This window comes from Pan troglodytes, chromosome 10, assembly GCF_028858775.2.
Source record: "Pan troglodytes isolate AG18354 chromosome 10, NHGRI_mPanTro3-v2.0_pri, whole genome shotgun sequence".
NCBI lineage: Eukaryota > Metazoa > Chordata > Mammalia > Primates > Hominidae > Pan > Pan troglodytes.
Window position 1 is genome coordinate 47,507,361 of NC_072408.2, and position 18,649 is coordinate 47,526,009.

General features: G+C 45.0%; 1 protein-coding gene across 8 annotated transcripts; it reads left to right on the forward strand.

Annotated features, from left to right (window-relative positions):
• The first annotated feature begins 1,001 nt into the window (after nucleotides 1-1,001).
• Nucleotides 1,002-17,329, forward strand: ZNF641 (zinc finger protein 641). Of its 8 annotated transcripts, none has more exons than XM_054664314.2 (6): nucleotides 1,002-1,135; nucleotides 3,805-4,013; nucleotides 4,577-4,668; nucleotides 6,448-6,577; nucleotides 7,211-7,324; nucleotides 14,759-17,329. In XM_054664314.2, exons 2-6 carry the CDS (start codon nucleotides 3,830-3,832, stop codon nucleotides 14,848-14,850), a joined length of 612 nt encoding a protein of 203 aa, XP_054520289.1. In that variant the 5' UTR covers nucleotides 1,002-1,135; nucleotides 3,805-3,829; the 3' UTR covers nucleotides 14,851-17,329. The 8 variants fall into 8 exon arrangements, with proteins under 8 accessions (XP_054520289.1, XP_509030.3, XP_054520285.1 ...); XM_509030.9 differs by lacking the exon at nucleotides 14,759-17,329 and adding an exon at nucleotides 8,192-14,742; XM_009425508.5 differs by lacking the exon at nucleotides 14,759-17,329 and adding an exon at nucleotides 8,192-14,742 and having other exon boundaries at nucleotides 1,135-1,875.
• Nucleotides 17,330-18,649: the final 1,320 nt, after the last annotated feature.

The following is an 18,649-nucleotide window of genomic DNA, read 5'->3' on the forward strand; positions in this document are numbered from 1 at the left end:
AGAAAATAAATATGCATTAAACGAATGATTGTCACATATGACCTTAAGTGAGTCAATTATTTTTTAAGTCTACTAAATAAAATTTTTGAAAATTGTTGTAATGATGAAATAAGGAATGTGAATGTGACTTGTAGGTTATAAACAGATTCTAACAGCAATGGGTTTACTCACTGTTTGTAGGCCCTTCTCATCTTTTCCAGTCAAATCCATCTTAATGCTGCAAGGTAGCACTATCCAATAGAAATATAATGCAAGCCATATTTGTAATTTTAAAACTATTTGTAGCCACATTTAAAAAGTTAAAACCAGGTGAAATTAATTTTAATATATTTAACCCAATATACCCAAAATATCACTTTTTAAATTAAATCTTCTAAATCTTAGAACACATCTCTATTCAGACCAGCCACATTTCGAGAGCTCAGGTGTCACCTGCGGCTACGGCTCCCTCAAATGGGACAGCAGCCGCAAGGCCTACTTCAGATAGCAACCTGACTTCCCCTCAGGCAGAATGAGTGACTCCTCCTCAGTGCTCTCTCAAGCCCTTTATCCTATCGTGAAAACTAGAGGGTACGCTCCTTGAGGAATTCCAGACTGTTGTCTGGAGAAATCGCTCTCGGCCTCGGTCTGGCCTGTAACGGGCGGTTACGCAATTCCAGGTCATTGATGAACCCTGAGGACAGAACTCCGTGGGAGGCCCAGTAGCCAGAGCGGAAAATGGTCAGTCAGGCAAGAGTGCGGGCAAGTGGCCAGAGCAGGCTGCGATTCCGGCGCCCGCCGCCCTCCAAGCGTCTCGGGCCGCACCCTCCCCACGGCGGCGGGCGCGGAGGTCCCGGGTTCGCGTTTGGGGGCGCCTGAGCCGCAGCCCCGCCCCCTCCCGTCCCTCCCTCCCACTCCTCTCCCTCCCACTCCTCTCCCTCCCACTCCCCGCGCCTCCGCCGCCGCCGAGCCCCGGAAGCGGGCGGGGATTTCCTGTGCCCGCCCCGCCCCGCCCCGCCCGCGCCCGCCGGGCCGCCGTCTCCGCCTGTCGCTGGCTCCGCCGGCCGCCGGCTCCCAGACGCAAGCGGAGGGCGGAGGGGAGGGGCAGGCGGCGCCCGGGAGGGAGGCACCGGGCCGCGGGCCAAGCCGACCAGGGGTGAGTGGAGCCGGGCCGGAGGGAGCTGCGGCTGGAGGGAGGGACGCCTGGCTTCCCGGGGCGGCTGGTGGGGGCTCGGTCACCCATAGGGGCTGGGAGCAGGATCGGCGCGTCTTCCGGGTTGCTGCCTTTCCCGGGGGTCTGCCCCGCTGACATTCTGTGCCCGCCTCTCGCCCTGTCTCCCCGTGCCCATCGCAACTGTCAGGCCCTGCGGGCTCCCGCCGCTGTCACTCGCGCACAGGTTACCCCGTGGCTCCCTTTCTCTTCACTTGCTCATGCCCCAGCTCATGGGAAACCTGTTTTCTGACCTCACTTCCCCTGCTCCAGTTCTGCCTTGCTCGGATTCTCTGAAATCTGACCCTTTCCAGGGGCACTGTGACAAGAAGAAGGGAAGAAGCAACCTTACCCCTGAGCAGGCTCCCGTCCCGCCCATGCCCTACCCGTGGCAGGGGCCAGGGTTCTCTGATGGACGGAGCCAACTCGTCCGTGTGCCCTTGGGCTACTCATTTTTATAACATGGCCCCTTTTCTGTTCATCAGCACTGGCTGCAAAAACTTCCTTTTGCAGGTCCCTTGCTACCCATATGTGTGAAGAAAAGGGGGAAATGAAAGCCCTAGAACCCACACTGCAGTGGGCATGGGATCATCCTGGAACCAGGAGAAACGAGGTTAGGGCTACCACCTTAACCGCCCAGGTGCTGGCTCTGCGTGAATATCTTAGGAAATGCAAGCTGAGGACAGGTACCCATCCCATCCTTTGCTGAGATTTTTGCTAGCACTTCCACGGATTTCTATCAGTGGTATAGAAAAACTTACAGCTGGCCCAATGGGCTCTGCACAAAGAGGCTTCCCATTAAGAGACTCTGCTACCTGGGGGAGATGGAGAAAGGGTTTGAGACAAGTGTCCAGATATGTAGCTAGAGGTAAAGCCTTCAGGGAGGATTTGCACAGGAGCTAGAGAACCAGAAAGATGGGACGAAGAGGGAGAATTAGTGCCCTGTGTGTTAAAAGTGGATACAGAGCTGGAATTCAGAGAAGAGGGCTAAAATGGAAGTTTCCCTTTATTGCTTTAGCAAGAATTTTCCTTTCTCATGAAAAGTCTCTGAAAAGGAAACCTCCTAGGCTGGGAATCAGTCCAGGGTGCTCCCATGAGGCCCTGAGCCATCTTTGGACTTCTGAGATAAAAGGGGAATTTGTTTTTCCTGTGCATTGGGCTTAGGGTTCCCACCTACCTCTTTTGTCAAAGACAAATAGGCAAGAAAATAGACGACTTGACATCTGTGATTACCTACCCTGGCCTTCAAGGTTCTTGCAAGTGTTATTGAAAGGATGTAAGTAAGCCAGGATAGTTACCAAGTTTCTGACTGCTCTTGGAAGCCTTTCACTGACTCTGACTGTTTGGATATTGAATAAGAATACCCAAAATATGTTGCCAAACAGAAAGAGATTCTGAGTCTCAGATTATTTCTCTGCCATAAAGCCCTATCACAACAGAAGTGTGACCCATCCTGCTCTTAAGTTGTCTAAAGAAAAAGAAGAGCCCACTATCTGGTATTGTACACTGCAGGATTATTAAGAATTTAAAAAAAATAACCTAAATCTCTTCTCTTGCAATCAAGACCCATTTTTTTCTGTTTGACCTATATAGAGATAGAAGGGACCTCTGTTTTTATTCATTAGTAGCATCATTCATCAGCCTTCTTCTCCAGACAGAGAAAACTACATCTGACATTTTTAACTTTCCCAGTGGCTGTATTTCCCATCCCTTTCTTGACTTTGATGTTTTCTGATGAACACACACTGGCTTCACCATACGCTTCTTTCAAACTGAATATATTTTTCTAATGAGATCTGACTGGTGCCTGACAAATAAACAGGTTTGTTCTTCTGGGTCATGTTAGCAGCAGTTCTTCCCCCCTTTTCCAGCTCTGGTTCAAACTCTTTCTGTTCCTTTTTACTTTTCCTGATTAAACTTCAGCTCCTCACAGACCAACAATTTCTCTTACCTCTTAGGATTACTTTGGAGTCTTAACACCTGCTTTCCAAGTTATCAGTTTTTCTACCATCTTTACTACCAGTTCTCATTGGATGGTAGACCAAGTGCCTTTTTATTGAGGCTTGTCCCAAGTGAGGTACCTTTTGGCCCAGCCTCATGATACAAATACGCCCCTTGGTTGGGACTTTTACCTATAGTAATCATTTCATTCTAAACTGATGAGACTGTGATTTGTGGCAGAAAATCTTCTGTGTGATTACATCCATCTTGTTGAGTGCAAGTCTATGTGTATTTCTTCCTGTATGTTTCCAAATTGCTTACTTTCCTGTACTTCATGTGCTTGAAATTAAATGGATAGCCTTTGAATTTCCAGGACAGTTCTTTTTTTTAAATGAACTTCTTCTAACCTTCAGGTATATTCTGTTTCTATAATGAGGTCCACAAAATACCAGTTAGTGGCTTTGCTACGTAGCACCTGCCAATTTCTTAGTTCCTCCAAGAAGCTTGGTGCAGGCTCAGTTGATCGGAACACATCAAGCTTTTAAAGTTCATCTTCCAGCAAGCTCCTCCTATCTAGTTTCGTCTATTATCCCTGGGCCTGTTCTTCATAACTCCCTTAGAAATATCACTCCTTTCCCATTTTCATGGGCATTGCTGATATGAATTTGTTCCAGGTCACAATTTGGGTCTGCAGCAGAAATGCTTTCAGAACAGACAGCAGCTCTGGGGACAGGATGGGAATCAATGAATGTACAGCTGGATGGAGCAGAGCCCCAGGTGGAAAGGGGAAGCCAGGAAGAGCGGCCATGGAGAACAGTACCAGGACCTCTGGAGCACCTGTGCTGTGACCTTGAAGAGGAGCCACAGTCCCTTCAGGAGAAGGGTGAGAACTCACAGAGTGTGTGGGAAGCACAGTGCATAGTCTCCTAATATTTGTTCTAAAAGTAGGGTTAAAAATCTCCAAATTGCCATGGACTAAATAGCATAACCTGTACCAGGACCAGCCCATTCTTTCTGAGCCCTGGTCACAGGTACAGAATAGGCTCCTGAATTCAGCAAACCATGCAACTGGGCTTCTCTTGTTTCTTCATAATTACTCCCTCCACATGCAAATGCATAATTAGTGATACTGAATGAGGGAGATGAAGGAAGTGACAGCAACCTGATTACTGTTGGATAACCCACTCAGTAAGATGTAATTTACTAGATGAAAATTACATTCAAGTACTGTAAATTCAAACTATAGCTAGTCTAACTAAAAGCCATCTGATACGCTTTCAGAACATTTTGAGTGATGGCCTTCTCATCTACATTTATGCATTTGAGTTTTACCAATGGGCATAGATACAGAAGATGTGACCCTTAAGCCTCTCTAAAATGGGGCCCGGGCCCCATTGAGAAAGGGTAGATCGTTATTCTCTAATGTTTCTTCTCTCTCCTTATCAGCTCAGTCTGCTCCCTGGGTTCCTGCAATTCCCCAGGAGGGGAACACTGGAGACTGGGAGATGGCAGCTGCACTTCTTGCGGCGGGATCACAGGTGAGCTCTGCTTCCCTTGGCGTCTCCTGTGGTCCCATCACTGCTGCCTTTGTATTGCTTTCGCATCAGCCCATTGATGAGTTGGCTCACATGATCATCAATGGTATGTTCATCTTCTAACTGAATAGATTCTATCCCTTTCCAAGGGGTCATAAGACCCTTGGAAAATTAAATGGACCCACAAGAAAGGGAATTCCTTGAGGTTAGGGTTTTTTGGGGTTTTGTTTTGTTTTTTGTTTTTGAGACAGAATCTCACTGTGTTGCCCTGGCTGGAGTGCAGTGGTACGATCTTGGCTCCCTGCAACCTCCACCTTCTGGGTTCAAGCGATTCTCGTGCTTCAGCCTCCCAAGTAGCTGGGACTACTGGCACACGCCACCACACCTGGCTAATTTTTGTGTTTTTAGTAGAGACAAGGTTTTGCCACGTTGGCCAGGCTGGTCTTGAACTGCTGACCTCAGGTGATCTGCCCACCTCAGCCTCCCAAAGTGCTGGGATCACAGGTATGAGCCACCGTGCCTGGCCAAGGTTAGGGTTTTTAATGGATGGCTGTGTTTGTTATCCACAGGAGGATTTTAAGAATAATTAATTACCTTCCTTTAAGAAATAAATCTGGAAAGATTAGGAAAAGAGGACCTGAAGAAAGCTTAGAAGAACCTAAAGTGGAAGGATTGGGTAGATGAGGGAGCATTTATGGAAAAGAAGAGGAAGAAGGTTATAAAGAGGGGCAGAGCTAGAAAGGAAATTAGGTTTAGATTCAGAAGGCAATAGGAGAGCTGTGGAAAGCTAATACTAATAGTGTTAGTACTAATAGAGTACACCCCCAGAGTGCTTATCATGTATGCCATTTTCTGGGTGCTTTATGTATATTAACTCATTTAATTCTGAGAACAACTCAGTTATCCAATTTTACAGATGAGGAAATGGGGCAGGGAGAGATTAAGGCACTTGTGTAGGTCATGCTGCGAGAAAGTGGCAAAGCTGAGTCACTTGGCTCCAGATTCTGAGCTCCTAACCACCATACTGTGCTGCCTAAAAATAGAAAGATATGGCCAGGCACGGTGGCTCATGCCTGTAATCCCAGCACTTTGGGAGGCCAAGGTGGGCAAATCACAAGGTGAGGAGTTCGAGACCAGCCTGGCCAACATGGTGAAACCCCGTCTCTACTAACAACACAAAAAAATAGCTGGGTGTAGTGGTGGGTGCCTGTAATTCCAGCTACTTGGGAGGCTGAGACAGGAGAATCGCTTGAACCTGGGAGGTGGAGGTTGCAGTGAGCCAAGATTGTGCTACTGCACTCCAGCCTGGGCGACAGTGAGACTCCGTCTCAAAAAAAAAAAAAAAATGCTGTGGCAAGGGAGGCAAGAAAGAATGTTTTATCTGTAGCATTTTGTGCTGATAGAAAAGGCAAGGTCCAGTGGAAGAAGGAGGAAATGGTACATAATTTCTTCATAAAAAGAGTAAGGCCAGGGAGAAGTGACTGAGTAGACACCTGTAGCTAAACAGAGGTGGTGATGAGTTTATGGTGCCTCCAGCTTCTCATGGCCCCACTTGGGAAATTCCTCCAGTAACATTACACTCACTCACTCCTTGACCATCTACCTTTACTCCTCTCCTCATTTCCCTGTTACCAAAACTATGTGCCCTACCCAGGGACTTCTGGGCAGCTCTTTTCTCAGATCATTTCTCACCCTCTCTCCTCTACTAACTTAGCCTTTCATACTGAATCACATTTTCCTTAAAAAACAGCTGCTGACAGAAGATGCTACATTTTGTTTCAGGGCCTGGTAACCATCAAGGATGTGTCACTGTGCTTCTCTCAGGAGGAGTGGCGGAGCCTGGACCCCTCTCAGACAGACTTTTATGGAGAATATGTCATGCAGGAAAACTGTGGGATAGTAGTCTCTCTGAGTAAGCATGACCTTCTCCAGCCACTAGAAGATTGTACTCTGGGAGGACGGAGCCATCTGCTTCAGGGCTATTGGATAGTGTCTGTCTAGGACTCTTTATGTGGCAGGGAATCTGTCTATGCTTCTGCTGGAGAAAGAACACTAGGGCCAATCCCAAGAGAATGAGAGTAAATATCATTAAAAAAAAAAAAAAGTAAAAAAGCAAATGATGCTTAATTGTGGAGTAGAACTTGAGGTTCTTCTTGGTTGGGAATTAGGAGGTTCTCATAAAGCAGAGAGAACTGGAACTGGGTCCTTGTAAACTTGGGAACCATGTAGAGGAAGATAGGGATGCAGGGGGTAGGACTGTCGTAGTAGGACTAAAGTGAAGTTACGCCCAGAAAGGCCAGCTGGGCTGGAAGTATCTGAGTGGAAGAAAACAGGTTCATTGGGAAGGAGAGTGATTTTCTAGGCAGAGAAGAGGGACTTAACAGAAATGAGTGGGGGAAGAGGTTGGGGTGGGGATATGTTTCTTTCTTGACCTTCTTTTGTCTAGAGTTCCAAACAATAGGAAACAGTTTTTTGTATTTTTTTTCAGAAATATAGAATTGCTGTTGAACGAATTGACAGCTCTATTTTCCTTTCCCACGAGTAGGATTTCCAATTCCCAAACTGGACATGCTTTCTCAACTAGAAGGAGGAGAAGAACAATGGGTCCCTGACCCCCAGGACTTAGAGGAGAGGGACATTCTGAGGGTCACATATACAGGTAAGAACCTAGAATAGGCTTTCAGCCACTTCCTTCACAGTTCGGGACATCATCATTCCATGTTCGTTTAATCCCTCCTCTGCCTCAGAGAGTTCCAGAGACAAAAGGTTTAGAGATTTTTTTCTTCAAAAGCAAGGGAGTGTAACAGAATGATGTAGCAGGCACTTTGTGGATTTGAATTCTGGGCTGTAGTTGTGGGACCTTGGAAAAGTAATAAAACTCCCTTTGGTTTCTTCATCTGTAAATTATTGTGAAAATTAAATATATGAATATATTAGAATATTAGAATAGAACAGTGCCAAGCACATAATAAGCACTCAATAAATGTTAGTTGTTGTTATTGTTGATATTGTTGTCAACCTCCCACCCATTTCAGGAATGCCTTGAGGACTGCCGACAGGTGTCATTCAGCCAGTGACAATTGCGGCACATTCTGTAATTCTCTCCATCTATGCTTAGATAGAAAGATGCTGATTAATAGTAATATACAGTAGTAAATAAATAATGGTAATAAATAATAACAATAACATATACAATTTACTAAGTACTTAAACTATGTGCAGGTTCTGTGCTATCTTATAACCGCCTGAGAGAGAGGTATTATTCCAATTTTACAGAAGAAATGAAGGTTTAGGGAAGTTAAGTGGGAAAGCTGAGATTCCATCTTAGGTAATCTGCCTCCCAAGCCTAGGCTTTTAACCTCTATATCTATTGCACTGTCTTGTACGACATTAGACTATGTTCTCTCAGCCCTTCTGGGGTCAAGTCTGGGCCCTGGCAGGTATCAGACAACCTCATTTGTGACTTAGGCCTCAAGCACTCTCTTGTGACTCTTCTCTTGGGGTTGGTATTTCCCCTTCTCCGCAGGAGATGGAAGTGAACATGAGGGGGATACCCCTGAACTAGAAGCAGAACCTCCCAGAATGTTATCCAGCGTGTCTGAAGATACTGTTCTCTGGAACCCGGAGCATGATGAGAGCTGGGATTCCATGCCCAGGAGCTCCAGAGGAATGCTCCTGGGGCCCCCTTTTCTTCAGGAAGATAGTTTCTCAAACCTGCTGTGTAGCACAGAGATGGATTCCCTGTTAAGACCCCACACATGCCCCCAGTGTGGGAAACAGTTTGTATGGGGCTCCCACCTTGCCAGGCATCAACAAACACACACTGGGGAGAGACCCTACAGCTGCCTCAAGTGTGAGAAGAGCTTTGGGCGAAGACATCACCTCATCAGGCACCAGAAAACCCACCTACATGACAAGACCAGCAGGTGCTCTGAGTGTGGTAAGAATTTCCGATGCAACTCCCATCTGGCCAGCCACCAGAGAGTGCATGCAGAAGGCAAATCCTGCAAAGGCCAAGAGGTTGGAGAGAGCCCTGGCACAAGGAAACGGCAGCGTGCCCCACCAGTGCCAAAGTGTCACGTGTGCACTGAATGTGGGAAGAGCTTTGGCCGAAGGCACCACCTTGTGAGACACTGGCTGACCCACACTGGGGAGAAGCCCTTCCAGTGCCCTCGCTGTGAGAAGAGCTTTGGCCGAAAACATCACCTGGACAGGCACCTGCTCACCCACCAGGGACAAAGTCCCCGGAACAGCTGGGACAGAGGAACATCTGTCTTTTGAAATCTGTTTCCACTACAGCTATGGTCAAGTCTATCAGCCGGTGCTACCAGGAGTCACTGCCAGGGCTGCCGTTCTCCTGAACCCCAGTGGCCAGAATCATAAGCCCTGACCCCATCCCTAGAAAGATGAGGTCCCAGCAATGGCCAGAGCATTTCTCACCAGTTCTGTGAGATAGCACATAAAAATAGAGTTCTTTGGGCAAAACTTTTGGGAAGCAATGCATCCTACATGGGCTGATATTCAGCCTGAGCTGTTCTCAAGAGGAGAGTGGTACTGGCAGTTTATGGCTGAAATCCATTCTGATTGGTTGGAGTCTATGCTATACCAGTTGTTAAACATTTTGAGTATCACTCTTGCATACTGTTACTATTATATTTTCTCTATATATAGACAGAAAGGCCATTTTAGAATATTAAAGGCTCTGAAAATTTCTGCAGTAGACCAAACTGAAGTTTCTATTAAGGCAGTGTTTCCTAAATGTATTTGACCTAAGTATCCTTTCTATTTACATCCCACAGAACTGGTGACTATGAAACACTCTGGTGAACACTGGGTTAGAGAGTAACAAGGAAACAAGAGATAGTGATCAGGCATCCAGAGCCCCCTTTTTTATCCATATGAAAGCCAGGGGGGCCAGACCTTGTTCCTGTGTGGGTCTGTCTTCCTTATGCCAATCAGCAGTATATACATCACCTCTCACCCTCACCTGCTGAAAAAATAACCTTTTTACCCATTATTCCTACTCCCTTCATCCTGCACATACATATATCCAGCTGAGAGATCACACTACAAGGCTAAGAGATGATCTAATACCCCCAAATAGCCCTGGCCCACACAGAAAAACAGAAAAACAAAACTTTATCCCCTTGAACAGACCCCTCTCTCCTCTTGACTGTCTTTATGTGTCTGTGTATTTGTGTGCAGGGTCTTTGAAGACAGCATGCTATGTGCAAACTGTACAAGCTAGGTTTTCTAGGGGCTGTGTTCTGGGGATGAGGGTAGTGGGGATTATATGGGGTTTTTTCTTTGTTTCAAGACAGGAAGCAGTCTGATTAAGGGAGAACTAGTGGAAAGGGTTAAATGACAGGTTAAGTTGAGTACAAAGCTTTCCCAGTACTGCTGAGATTAAGACAATTGTGGATGTGTATGTCTAGGTTTGAATCTCTGGGCTGCAGATTGCTTTTGCCCTGGCAGAGAAAGAGGAGTCTTTGGGGAGGTGAGCTGTTTCTTGTTGATTTCAGGCAAGAGGCACATAGAAACTTTGTATTGAGTGGGGATTTTGTTTTAAGTGCTGGAAAATTAGGGCAGGAATTACGTGTTTGCAAGTTGTTGCCATCACTGGTTTGAATTTGACTGCCTCATCAAGGGGCAAGAGTTATCCTTGAAGATCTCATTCTCCCAGAAACAGAACTTTAGGGAAAATGGCTGTGGCTTAGCTTTTCAGCTGATGCACGGTAATAAGCTTTCTGGTTGGTTTTCCTTCCAATTCTGGAAAGGTGTCCACACTAAGACCCTTAACTCTAGGGCTTGCATAAGTATTCTAGCATCGTTAGTTGATGAGTTGGTCATTGTTTCTCTTTATCAATAATCGTGTTAATACCAATCTTATAATTTAAAAATTATCTTGTATGTAAGAGCAGTTCGGGGTTAGGGAGGAAGAGGAGCAAAGTGGGATATTTTCTCTTTAATGCTTAGATACTGTTTCTTCCCTAAGATGTGTTTCTCAACCACAATTGGTGGAATGAACCAGAGAGGCAAGAGGAAGTGAATTGCACCAATTTAGTTTAGCGACTGTGCCTTTTGCAGGAAAAACTGGGTGAATCACAGCTCCTCAGAGTCCTGGACTCAACTAGAATTGAAGATAGACTTATTTTGCTGACTGGGCTTCTTAGAGTTTATGTGACTTGAACAGCTTGGCCCCTGCCTCCCTTCTGCTACTGTGAGCAGCCTTCCTTCTTCCTTCATTCTTCCTGGAATGCAGTTCTCTTGCTTATGATCCTATGAATAAGGCAAAATGGCTGGTCTTTGTAAGGCAGGTCTTGCCCTAGCTTCTCAGAAACAGGAGCATTTTAGGATCAGTATTAGGAGATGCCCCAGGGAGTAAGAAAGTATTGGGTTCAGTGATAAATCTGGACTCTGACACTTCTTTTACTCTCCCTCTTTAATACTAAAAGCTCTGCATAAGCAATGGTTCAGAACCTGTCTTGGGTACAGACCTGTTGAATCTGACAGAAACCAGAAACGCACTTTTGAGAAAAAGACATTTGTAATTCACTCAGTTTTCCATACACATTTAGCAGGTTCAAAGCCCATCTGTGGAATCCCTAAACTGCCTTCAAAGAAAGGGAGTTCCCCAATCTAAAATGGTCATTATATATTTGTGTCAAGAATTAGAAGGCAAGGGTCACTAAATATTTTAAGAATTAAGGTACCAGAGGCATCAGTGTATAAGGATGGAGTCTGGTCTTTAATTACGACAGGGTATTGCTTACATTCTACTCTCTGGTTTTCAAAAAGATCTGACATGCTGACAAATCCAGCTCCTCACAAATCTTGTTTGAAGGACTTGTGGGAAGTGATATTCCTTACTATTAGATCACGCCCCTTATAACTACATGTTAACATCCAGCCTTTTATCTGTTTGAGTAATTGTAGGGATAGAAAGTGAAGCCCCCAGAGTTAGGTGCAAGTATAGCATCCAGCTGAAAGGCATCATGGAGTCTAAGGGCCTTCTACAGAAGGGGCAATCCTTTGGGTTATTTCTGGTGTACCACTGTCTTCTCTACCTCGGTCCAACACCACCTCTCTTGGACAAAAAATAAAACAAGCAACAGCCATCAGATGAGTGAATAGATTTGAATGATTTTTCCCACAGGGAATCAGCCTCAAATGTTCATGTTTCACCCCGTCCCCTTTAAATAAAAAGTGTCTCTGTGTTCTCTTTGGGCAAAATGTAAAACAGGGATATCATCTTCAGGAACCTGTCACATTTTTCCATCTGGTGCCTCCACCCTATTCTGAGTATCCTCCCCTTTCCACCCCAACATAGTATCTTTCAAAGAATCCCTTGCATAGGAGACTGTAACCGAAAGTGTTAGCTTTTCACCAGGCTATTTACACTTTACGCCTTAGTTCTAATTGTGGAAGGAAAAACTTTTCCCTTGTCAAAGTAATGTTATGGCTTCAGAGAACCAAAGAGGTGATAATTTGGGACAAAATTCCTCCCTTTCCAACATTCCTGCAATCAAATCACTGTTTCCTATTTCCATCAAGGGCAGGTCCTGACTCAGACCTACAAAGGCCAGAAGACCAGTTCTTTCCATCTCTGAATTAGGATGCATGCACTGAATGGGAGTGGGTAGGGCTGGGCAATATCAGAAAAGTGAAATCCATTCCTTTAGATCCTTAGAGAGCCTGAGCCAGCAAAATTTTCCTCTTTTCCCTTGTGAGCCATACCAAACTGTGGCTCTCAAAATTTGGTCTTTGGGCCAGCAGCATAAATATCACCTGGAAACTTGTTTGAAATGCAAATTCTTAGCCCCCGCCCCAGGAGAACTACTGAATCAGAAACTCGGGAAGGAGCTCAACATTCAGTCTTTTAACTAAATGCCCTCCTGGATGTGTGATACAAGCTAAAGTTTGAGAACCACTGGCTAGGGGATTCATATTTCAAGCAGTGGTACCTCACCCTTTTCGGATGGATCTTCACACTCCTGTTGTCAGGTTTATTCTCTGTAGCCTCACTAGGCTAGACCTCAGTTCCATTCCCCTTAGTTGCAAGGTCTTCTTCCACTCTTAACTCAGTGAAAGAACTGGGGCTAGTCACCAATATCAGAAACTATGGTGGGGCAACTACCAAGCTCCTATGATTCATTGGGGCTGGGGCTTCCAATATGGGCACTGAGGATACTTGGGTCCAGAAATCTGAAAGGACAGAAAGGAATAAACAACTCAAAGGTGGAAAATCCAATGTAAAACTGAAAAACTGACATCCAAGGAAATGATTCTCCTTTGCCTTGTCCTTTTCACTGGCTCTTCTAATAAGAGGCAGGTGGAGTGGGCATCTAGCACAAAGGTAGAGTAAGGCCTACCATGCCAAGCCCTTAAGAACCCAAGTTTTCCAACATAAAAATTGGATTAGAGACCAACGAGGGGCCATGGAAGGGATTTCTAACCATGATTTGGCATACCCTATGGGCAAGGGCAGCAGGAACATCAGAGTCCCCAGGGCATAAGAGAGAACTAGGTTTTTCTAGTAAGATTTGACACAAGCAAGATTTAAATCCAGACTCTGCTTACTAGGTAGAGGTTGTAACCAATGAAGCCATGGTGCCCAAAATGCATTCTGCTGCTTAGAAGATTCTGACAGATTCAGGCTGTGGGGAGGAATCTGCCTTGCAGTCTCTGACCCTGCTACCTCCTCCAGTTCCTCTCCCAGGCGCACCTATGAGGACAGACTGAACTGACAGTTATAAATCTGCCCACAGGTCTTCTCCAAGGTCAAAAGATTAGACCCCAAGGCTGAGACTTTCTTCAACTCCAGGCCTCATGCTGTCTCCCTCTTTCCTGCCACCACCTCCTTTTTCCCAACAGGCAGCATTCTTCCTCTACTTTTTGTTCATACTCTTTTTCAGATTTTTTTGTTTGTTTGAGTTTTGCTTTGTTCTGACTGAGCAATAACATGCCCTTCCAAGGGCATTTGTTCTCTCCAACCCCCATTCCTTCTTCCATTCTAGTTTATCTCTTCAAGCTTCTGGCCAATTCTATTCCATCATGAGTCCACTTACTACCTATTCCTCTGCCTACTGTCCAGTTTCTTTTCTATCAGCTTTAAGCCTACTAAGCAGGGGTCAATTCATACTTCCCACTCTCATCCTCCAAATTCTTGGCTTGGCTATAGCAGTTCATCAGCCACCTCACCACTCTGCCCCTTTCTCATACACACTCCCACAGGACACCACCACTACTCCACCCCCTGCCTAGTACTGCCAAATCTGGCCCCTCTACTCCATTCCCTAGAGGTTCTTCTTCCGATCAGGTAACTTCCAAAGTTGTTTTCCACTTTTCACCATTTTTAATTTACTTCCTTCCAGTCTCCTGTGACTCCTGAGAATCAAACTCTCAATTCTCTTTTTTTTTTTTTTTTTTTTTGAGATGGAGTCTTGCTCTGTCACCCAGGCTGGAGTGCAGTGACGCGATCTCGGCTCACTGCAAGCTCCGCCTCCCAGGTTTACGCCATTTTCCTGCCTCAGCCTCCTGAGTAGCTGGGACTACAAGCGCCCACCACCACGCCTATTTTTTTTTTTTTGTATTTTTTTTAGTAGAGACGGGGTTTCACGGTGTTAGCCAGGATGGTCTCAATCTCTTGACCTCGTGATCCACCCACCTTGGCCTCCCAAAGTGCTGGGATTACAGGCCTGAGCCACCGCGCCCAGCCCAAACTCTCAATTCTACAAGCAATTTTTTGTGTCCTTATTATGTGCCAGGCACTGGCAATTTCAGGCCTGGGAGATCAAATGTGACCCTTGCTCCTGCTCTCAGTGTGTTCTTCAGCCAAGCCCTCCCCCACCACCACTTTCCTGCCTTGTCTCTTGCCACCAGGCACCTGGGCATCCTCTTCCAGGAAACTCTGGGGATGAATGCCCACTTGCCATGCAGCCCAACTGCTCCGTGCCTATCAGATTTCTAGCTATTATCTTAATTGGTTCCTTCTGATGAACTGTGAACTTCCTTGGGTTACCCAACAGGGGACTTATGGTCCCTGTCAGTTGAATAAAATATGTATTGGCTGTGTCACTTATTTGTTCTCTAGGTCTTCTTCACTTTTCCCTCCATTCCTGCTCTTTGCTCCTGACAAAAAAGACTACCACAGAACGGGAGAAGATAAGTCGCAGAATCTTCTGAGAACCAACTCGTCTCACTGCCTGAAACATAAGCCTCCAGAAGCAACAGGTTGGGCCTCGCCACCTCCCTCTGGCATCCTGGTCCCCATGTGATGCTCCTGAGTCAGCCAGATACTCAATCCAACCTGGAGAGGCTGGAGGATTGGGCTGGTGGTCTGCTCCCAGGGAGCACTTCAGCGGCAGACTGCTGAGCAGGGCCAGGACTAGGGAGATCACCCAGCACGAGTTTAAGGAGGCCCTCAGTTTCAAGGCCCTGCAAGGGCTGACCCTGCTCTTGAAGATCTGTTGAGTGCTGAACTGTTGAGTGAAGATCTGTTGAGTGGAGCCACCAAGTGGTGGCGGTAGTGAGTGTGACTTGACCCCTTAGAGGCATGTTTGCAATAACTGGATATTCCTGGGATTGAGAGGATAGGGTAGGAAATGGTTGGAGGAGAAAACATGGAAAAGCAGGTGTGGAGGTAGGGTCGGAAGCCACTGTCCATTAACTCAGTGACAAAGCCTCCCCTCTTGGACAGGAAGGGCCTGTGTTGAGTGAAAGTCAAAGGCGTGGCTCTTCCTCTACAGGAGTTGCCTTAAAAAGCCTCAAGCCTATTGCTTAGGGGATGATCTTCAGATGCCTTGCAGCTTTCCTTACCCCAGCCAGATTGTTTTGTTGCCCTTGGGCCTCATAAGTTTCCTTATTTTCTTGTGTTCACTCTCACTTCCCCTCAGCCACTTGGAGTCTGGTCTTTTCCATCACCAAAAAGGGAAGGAGGTAAGGGAATTGAGAAAAGGGAAAAGAGAAACACAGCCACTATGACTGCCCACTAGCTAGAAATCTGGCAGGCACGGGGATGGTATAAACTCCCACCAACACTGTATATGAGTGCCTGTTTCCCCACAGCCTTACCAGTAGAGTAGGCTCTTGAACATTTGGATTTTTGCCCATCTGATTAAAAATACTATTTTTTTGGTATTTATGTGTAGTATAGTTTAAACATGCATTTCTAAATTGGACCTTTTCATGTTTTTAAAAGGACATTTTTGTTTCTGTTAAGTGTTTTTCAAACAACCATTGAATATTTGTTCTAGAGGACATTGAACATTCGTTACAACTCAAATCCAACAATGATGTGATCAGCATTACACTAAGCAGTTGAGGTAAAAGAAAAGCAAAGAATTGAGGTCAGGGTCATTCAGTTTGCTTTGACTAAAGTTAAATACCCAAATGTCTCACTCAAATGTGAGCTCAGAAAAGTGGAGATTATGTTTTATCCATTTTAGTATTCTCAGCACAGGGCCTAGAATCTTGCAGGCACTTAGTCATTAAGGAATGAATACTAGGGATGAGATTAGCTGTTCTTGGGAATGCCTCTGGCTGAGTACCCAGCCAACATTATGATCTTCACAATCTGTGTGGCTTGCTAATGAGATATGGTCATTTCTTATATTTCATCGGAGTACAGCCACCCTAAAGCTTATCAATGAAAAATAATCTGAAATGAGCATCGTTAGCTATATAAGGTCAAGGTCTGGGTCTCTCATGTCTGCTACTGTTCTTGCATATGGTGGGCACTTAATAAATTGGATACATTTTGCTGAATGAATGAAAGTTTGAAATGAAGAAACCATCATAAAACAAATATAAGTGTGATGATTTTTAGGAAATCTAGAAAACAAATTGTTCCCAGTATCATTCCCATCCTACCTTAGAGGAAAAAGGCTAATACTAGACCACCTAGTATTGCAGCCTTCTTACTCCTTCGTTTAGCGAGGTCTGAGTTCTTGTCCCATGACCAAGAAGAAGGCAAGCAGACACCAGAGAGTAAGTAAGGCAGAGTAGAATTTACTAAGCAACAGAAAAGCTCTTAGCAGCAAGAGGGGACTCAAAAGTGGGTTGTCAGAAATGAGGCTGAGTTCTGGGTTTTTTATGTGGCAAAAGAAGTCTTCTGTGGGTTCTGTCATAATGGGAGGGGTAAAGTTCCCCCAGGGGTGTTGCACCATAGTGATTCCATCTTGGTTATTACCCAAGCACCTTAGCGAAACCCATGGTGGGGGGGAGGTGCCCAAACCACAGTGCTAATGATATTACAATTAGCTCTGGGTCATGTTCAGGACATTTAGTTGATTTATGGTGCCTGTGCCTAAGTTGGGACAGTCCCTTCTGAGCAGACATCCTGGTATGAGAGGAAATTCTTAACTACATTTCCATCTGCTAGTTACACCATAGGGAGGGTACAGGTGCGGTCCCACCGGCACTGTCTCTCTCCCGAGAACCTCCCTCTCTATCTACCTAGCCAGCCTCTAATTGCCTACTCTCTCACTGGTTCTTTAGGTAAAAACATCCTAAGACTATAAAGGGGGTAATACATCTGGCTATCATCAGGGCACTTGATTAACTTTATTCTAATTGTGTTCAATAGACAATGTTTGATTTTCTCATTGCCTCTTTTCAGAGGCATTCTTCCACTCGCATTCATGTGCATAATAAACTTAATTACAACATGGGGAAATATCAAGTTCTGATCATCTATAGATGAGATAATGCTGCAAGAATTCTGCGGTTACTAGGCTTTGCATAGGCTTAAAGCAGTGATTCTCAAGGGTGTGAAAGGGTAAATATTAGCATCACTTAAGGGTGGTTTTTTGGTGTTTTTTTTTTTTTTGGTCTGTTTTAAATACACATACCCTGTTGCCGCTTGTAGGAGATATAAGACTCTCCTGAGGAAAAGCTTGGTCAGGTGTACCTGGAGAAAGCTCCCAGGAGGTTCTAATACCTTCCCACTGCCACTTTTACCTCTTTAAGAATACAAAGTACTTCCCAGCCGCTTCCATGTCCCCATTCCTTTGACTTCGGCTGAAAACAGCTACTCTTTCCTTCAATCAGCTAATTTGACGTTTTACTTCCCCAGGAATCATTTGTGTCCTGTCAGCCTATGGCATGAGAACTACTCCTGCACTTTTCTTAACCCCTGCATTCAGAACTAAAATCATACATTTGTTTCATACTTGTTACACAGTGCTCAATACATGTTGTTATTGTTAAGAAAAGCAAAAGTCCTATTCATTATCTAGCCTTCTCCATCTCCTTGTATTTGTGCTATGCAATCTGTCAATCTTCATAATTTCCTCTTTAGGAGTTGGCACTTTCTCAGAAGATAATTTCCTTATTGCTGAATTTTGTCAAGCAAACCATTATGCCATGATGTTTAAGTCCCCTTTTCATTTTACTGACATTTAAATCACCTAGAAATCATCTTAGCTCAATCCCAACATTTTACTGAGAAGAAAACCAAGACCATGAATGGTTAAGAAATAACTCAGCAAAGGTCAGACTAGCAGAACTTTGACTAGAATCTTGGTCTTACTACATAGTGGTCCAGCAGTTTTCTGCTATAGCACATTACCACCCCATCGGGAATTAATTATACACATATTTAACTCTCAGTGATGAGTACCTATCCTATGCCAGGCCCTATGCTGGATGCTTTCATACACTTATTTAACTGAGGATTGACATAAGAATATCTTTTAAATTAAAATAGGTTATCAATTCAAGGCAAAAACTACAAACTCATTATAATCAATTTTGGGAGGACTTTGTCCTAAAAGGAATTTCAGGTAAGAACACTTTGAATCAGTGGGACCACTCAACTTAAAGACTGTCTACTCTTTTCCCAACATGCCTTCCTCCCCAGAACTCAATTTGGATTTGCTAGAGTATCTAACAATACTTCAACACTTGTTAAGCTGCTGGTTTTCCTCTGTTTTCTCTCCTTCTAAAAGACATTTCTCTGAGTTCTGCAGCAGGAACAGAATCT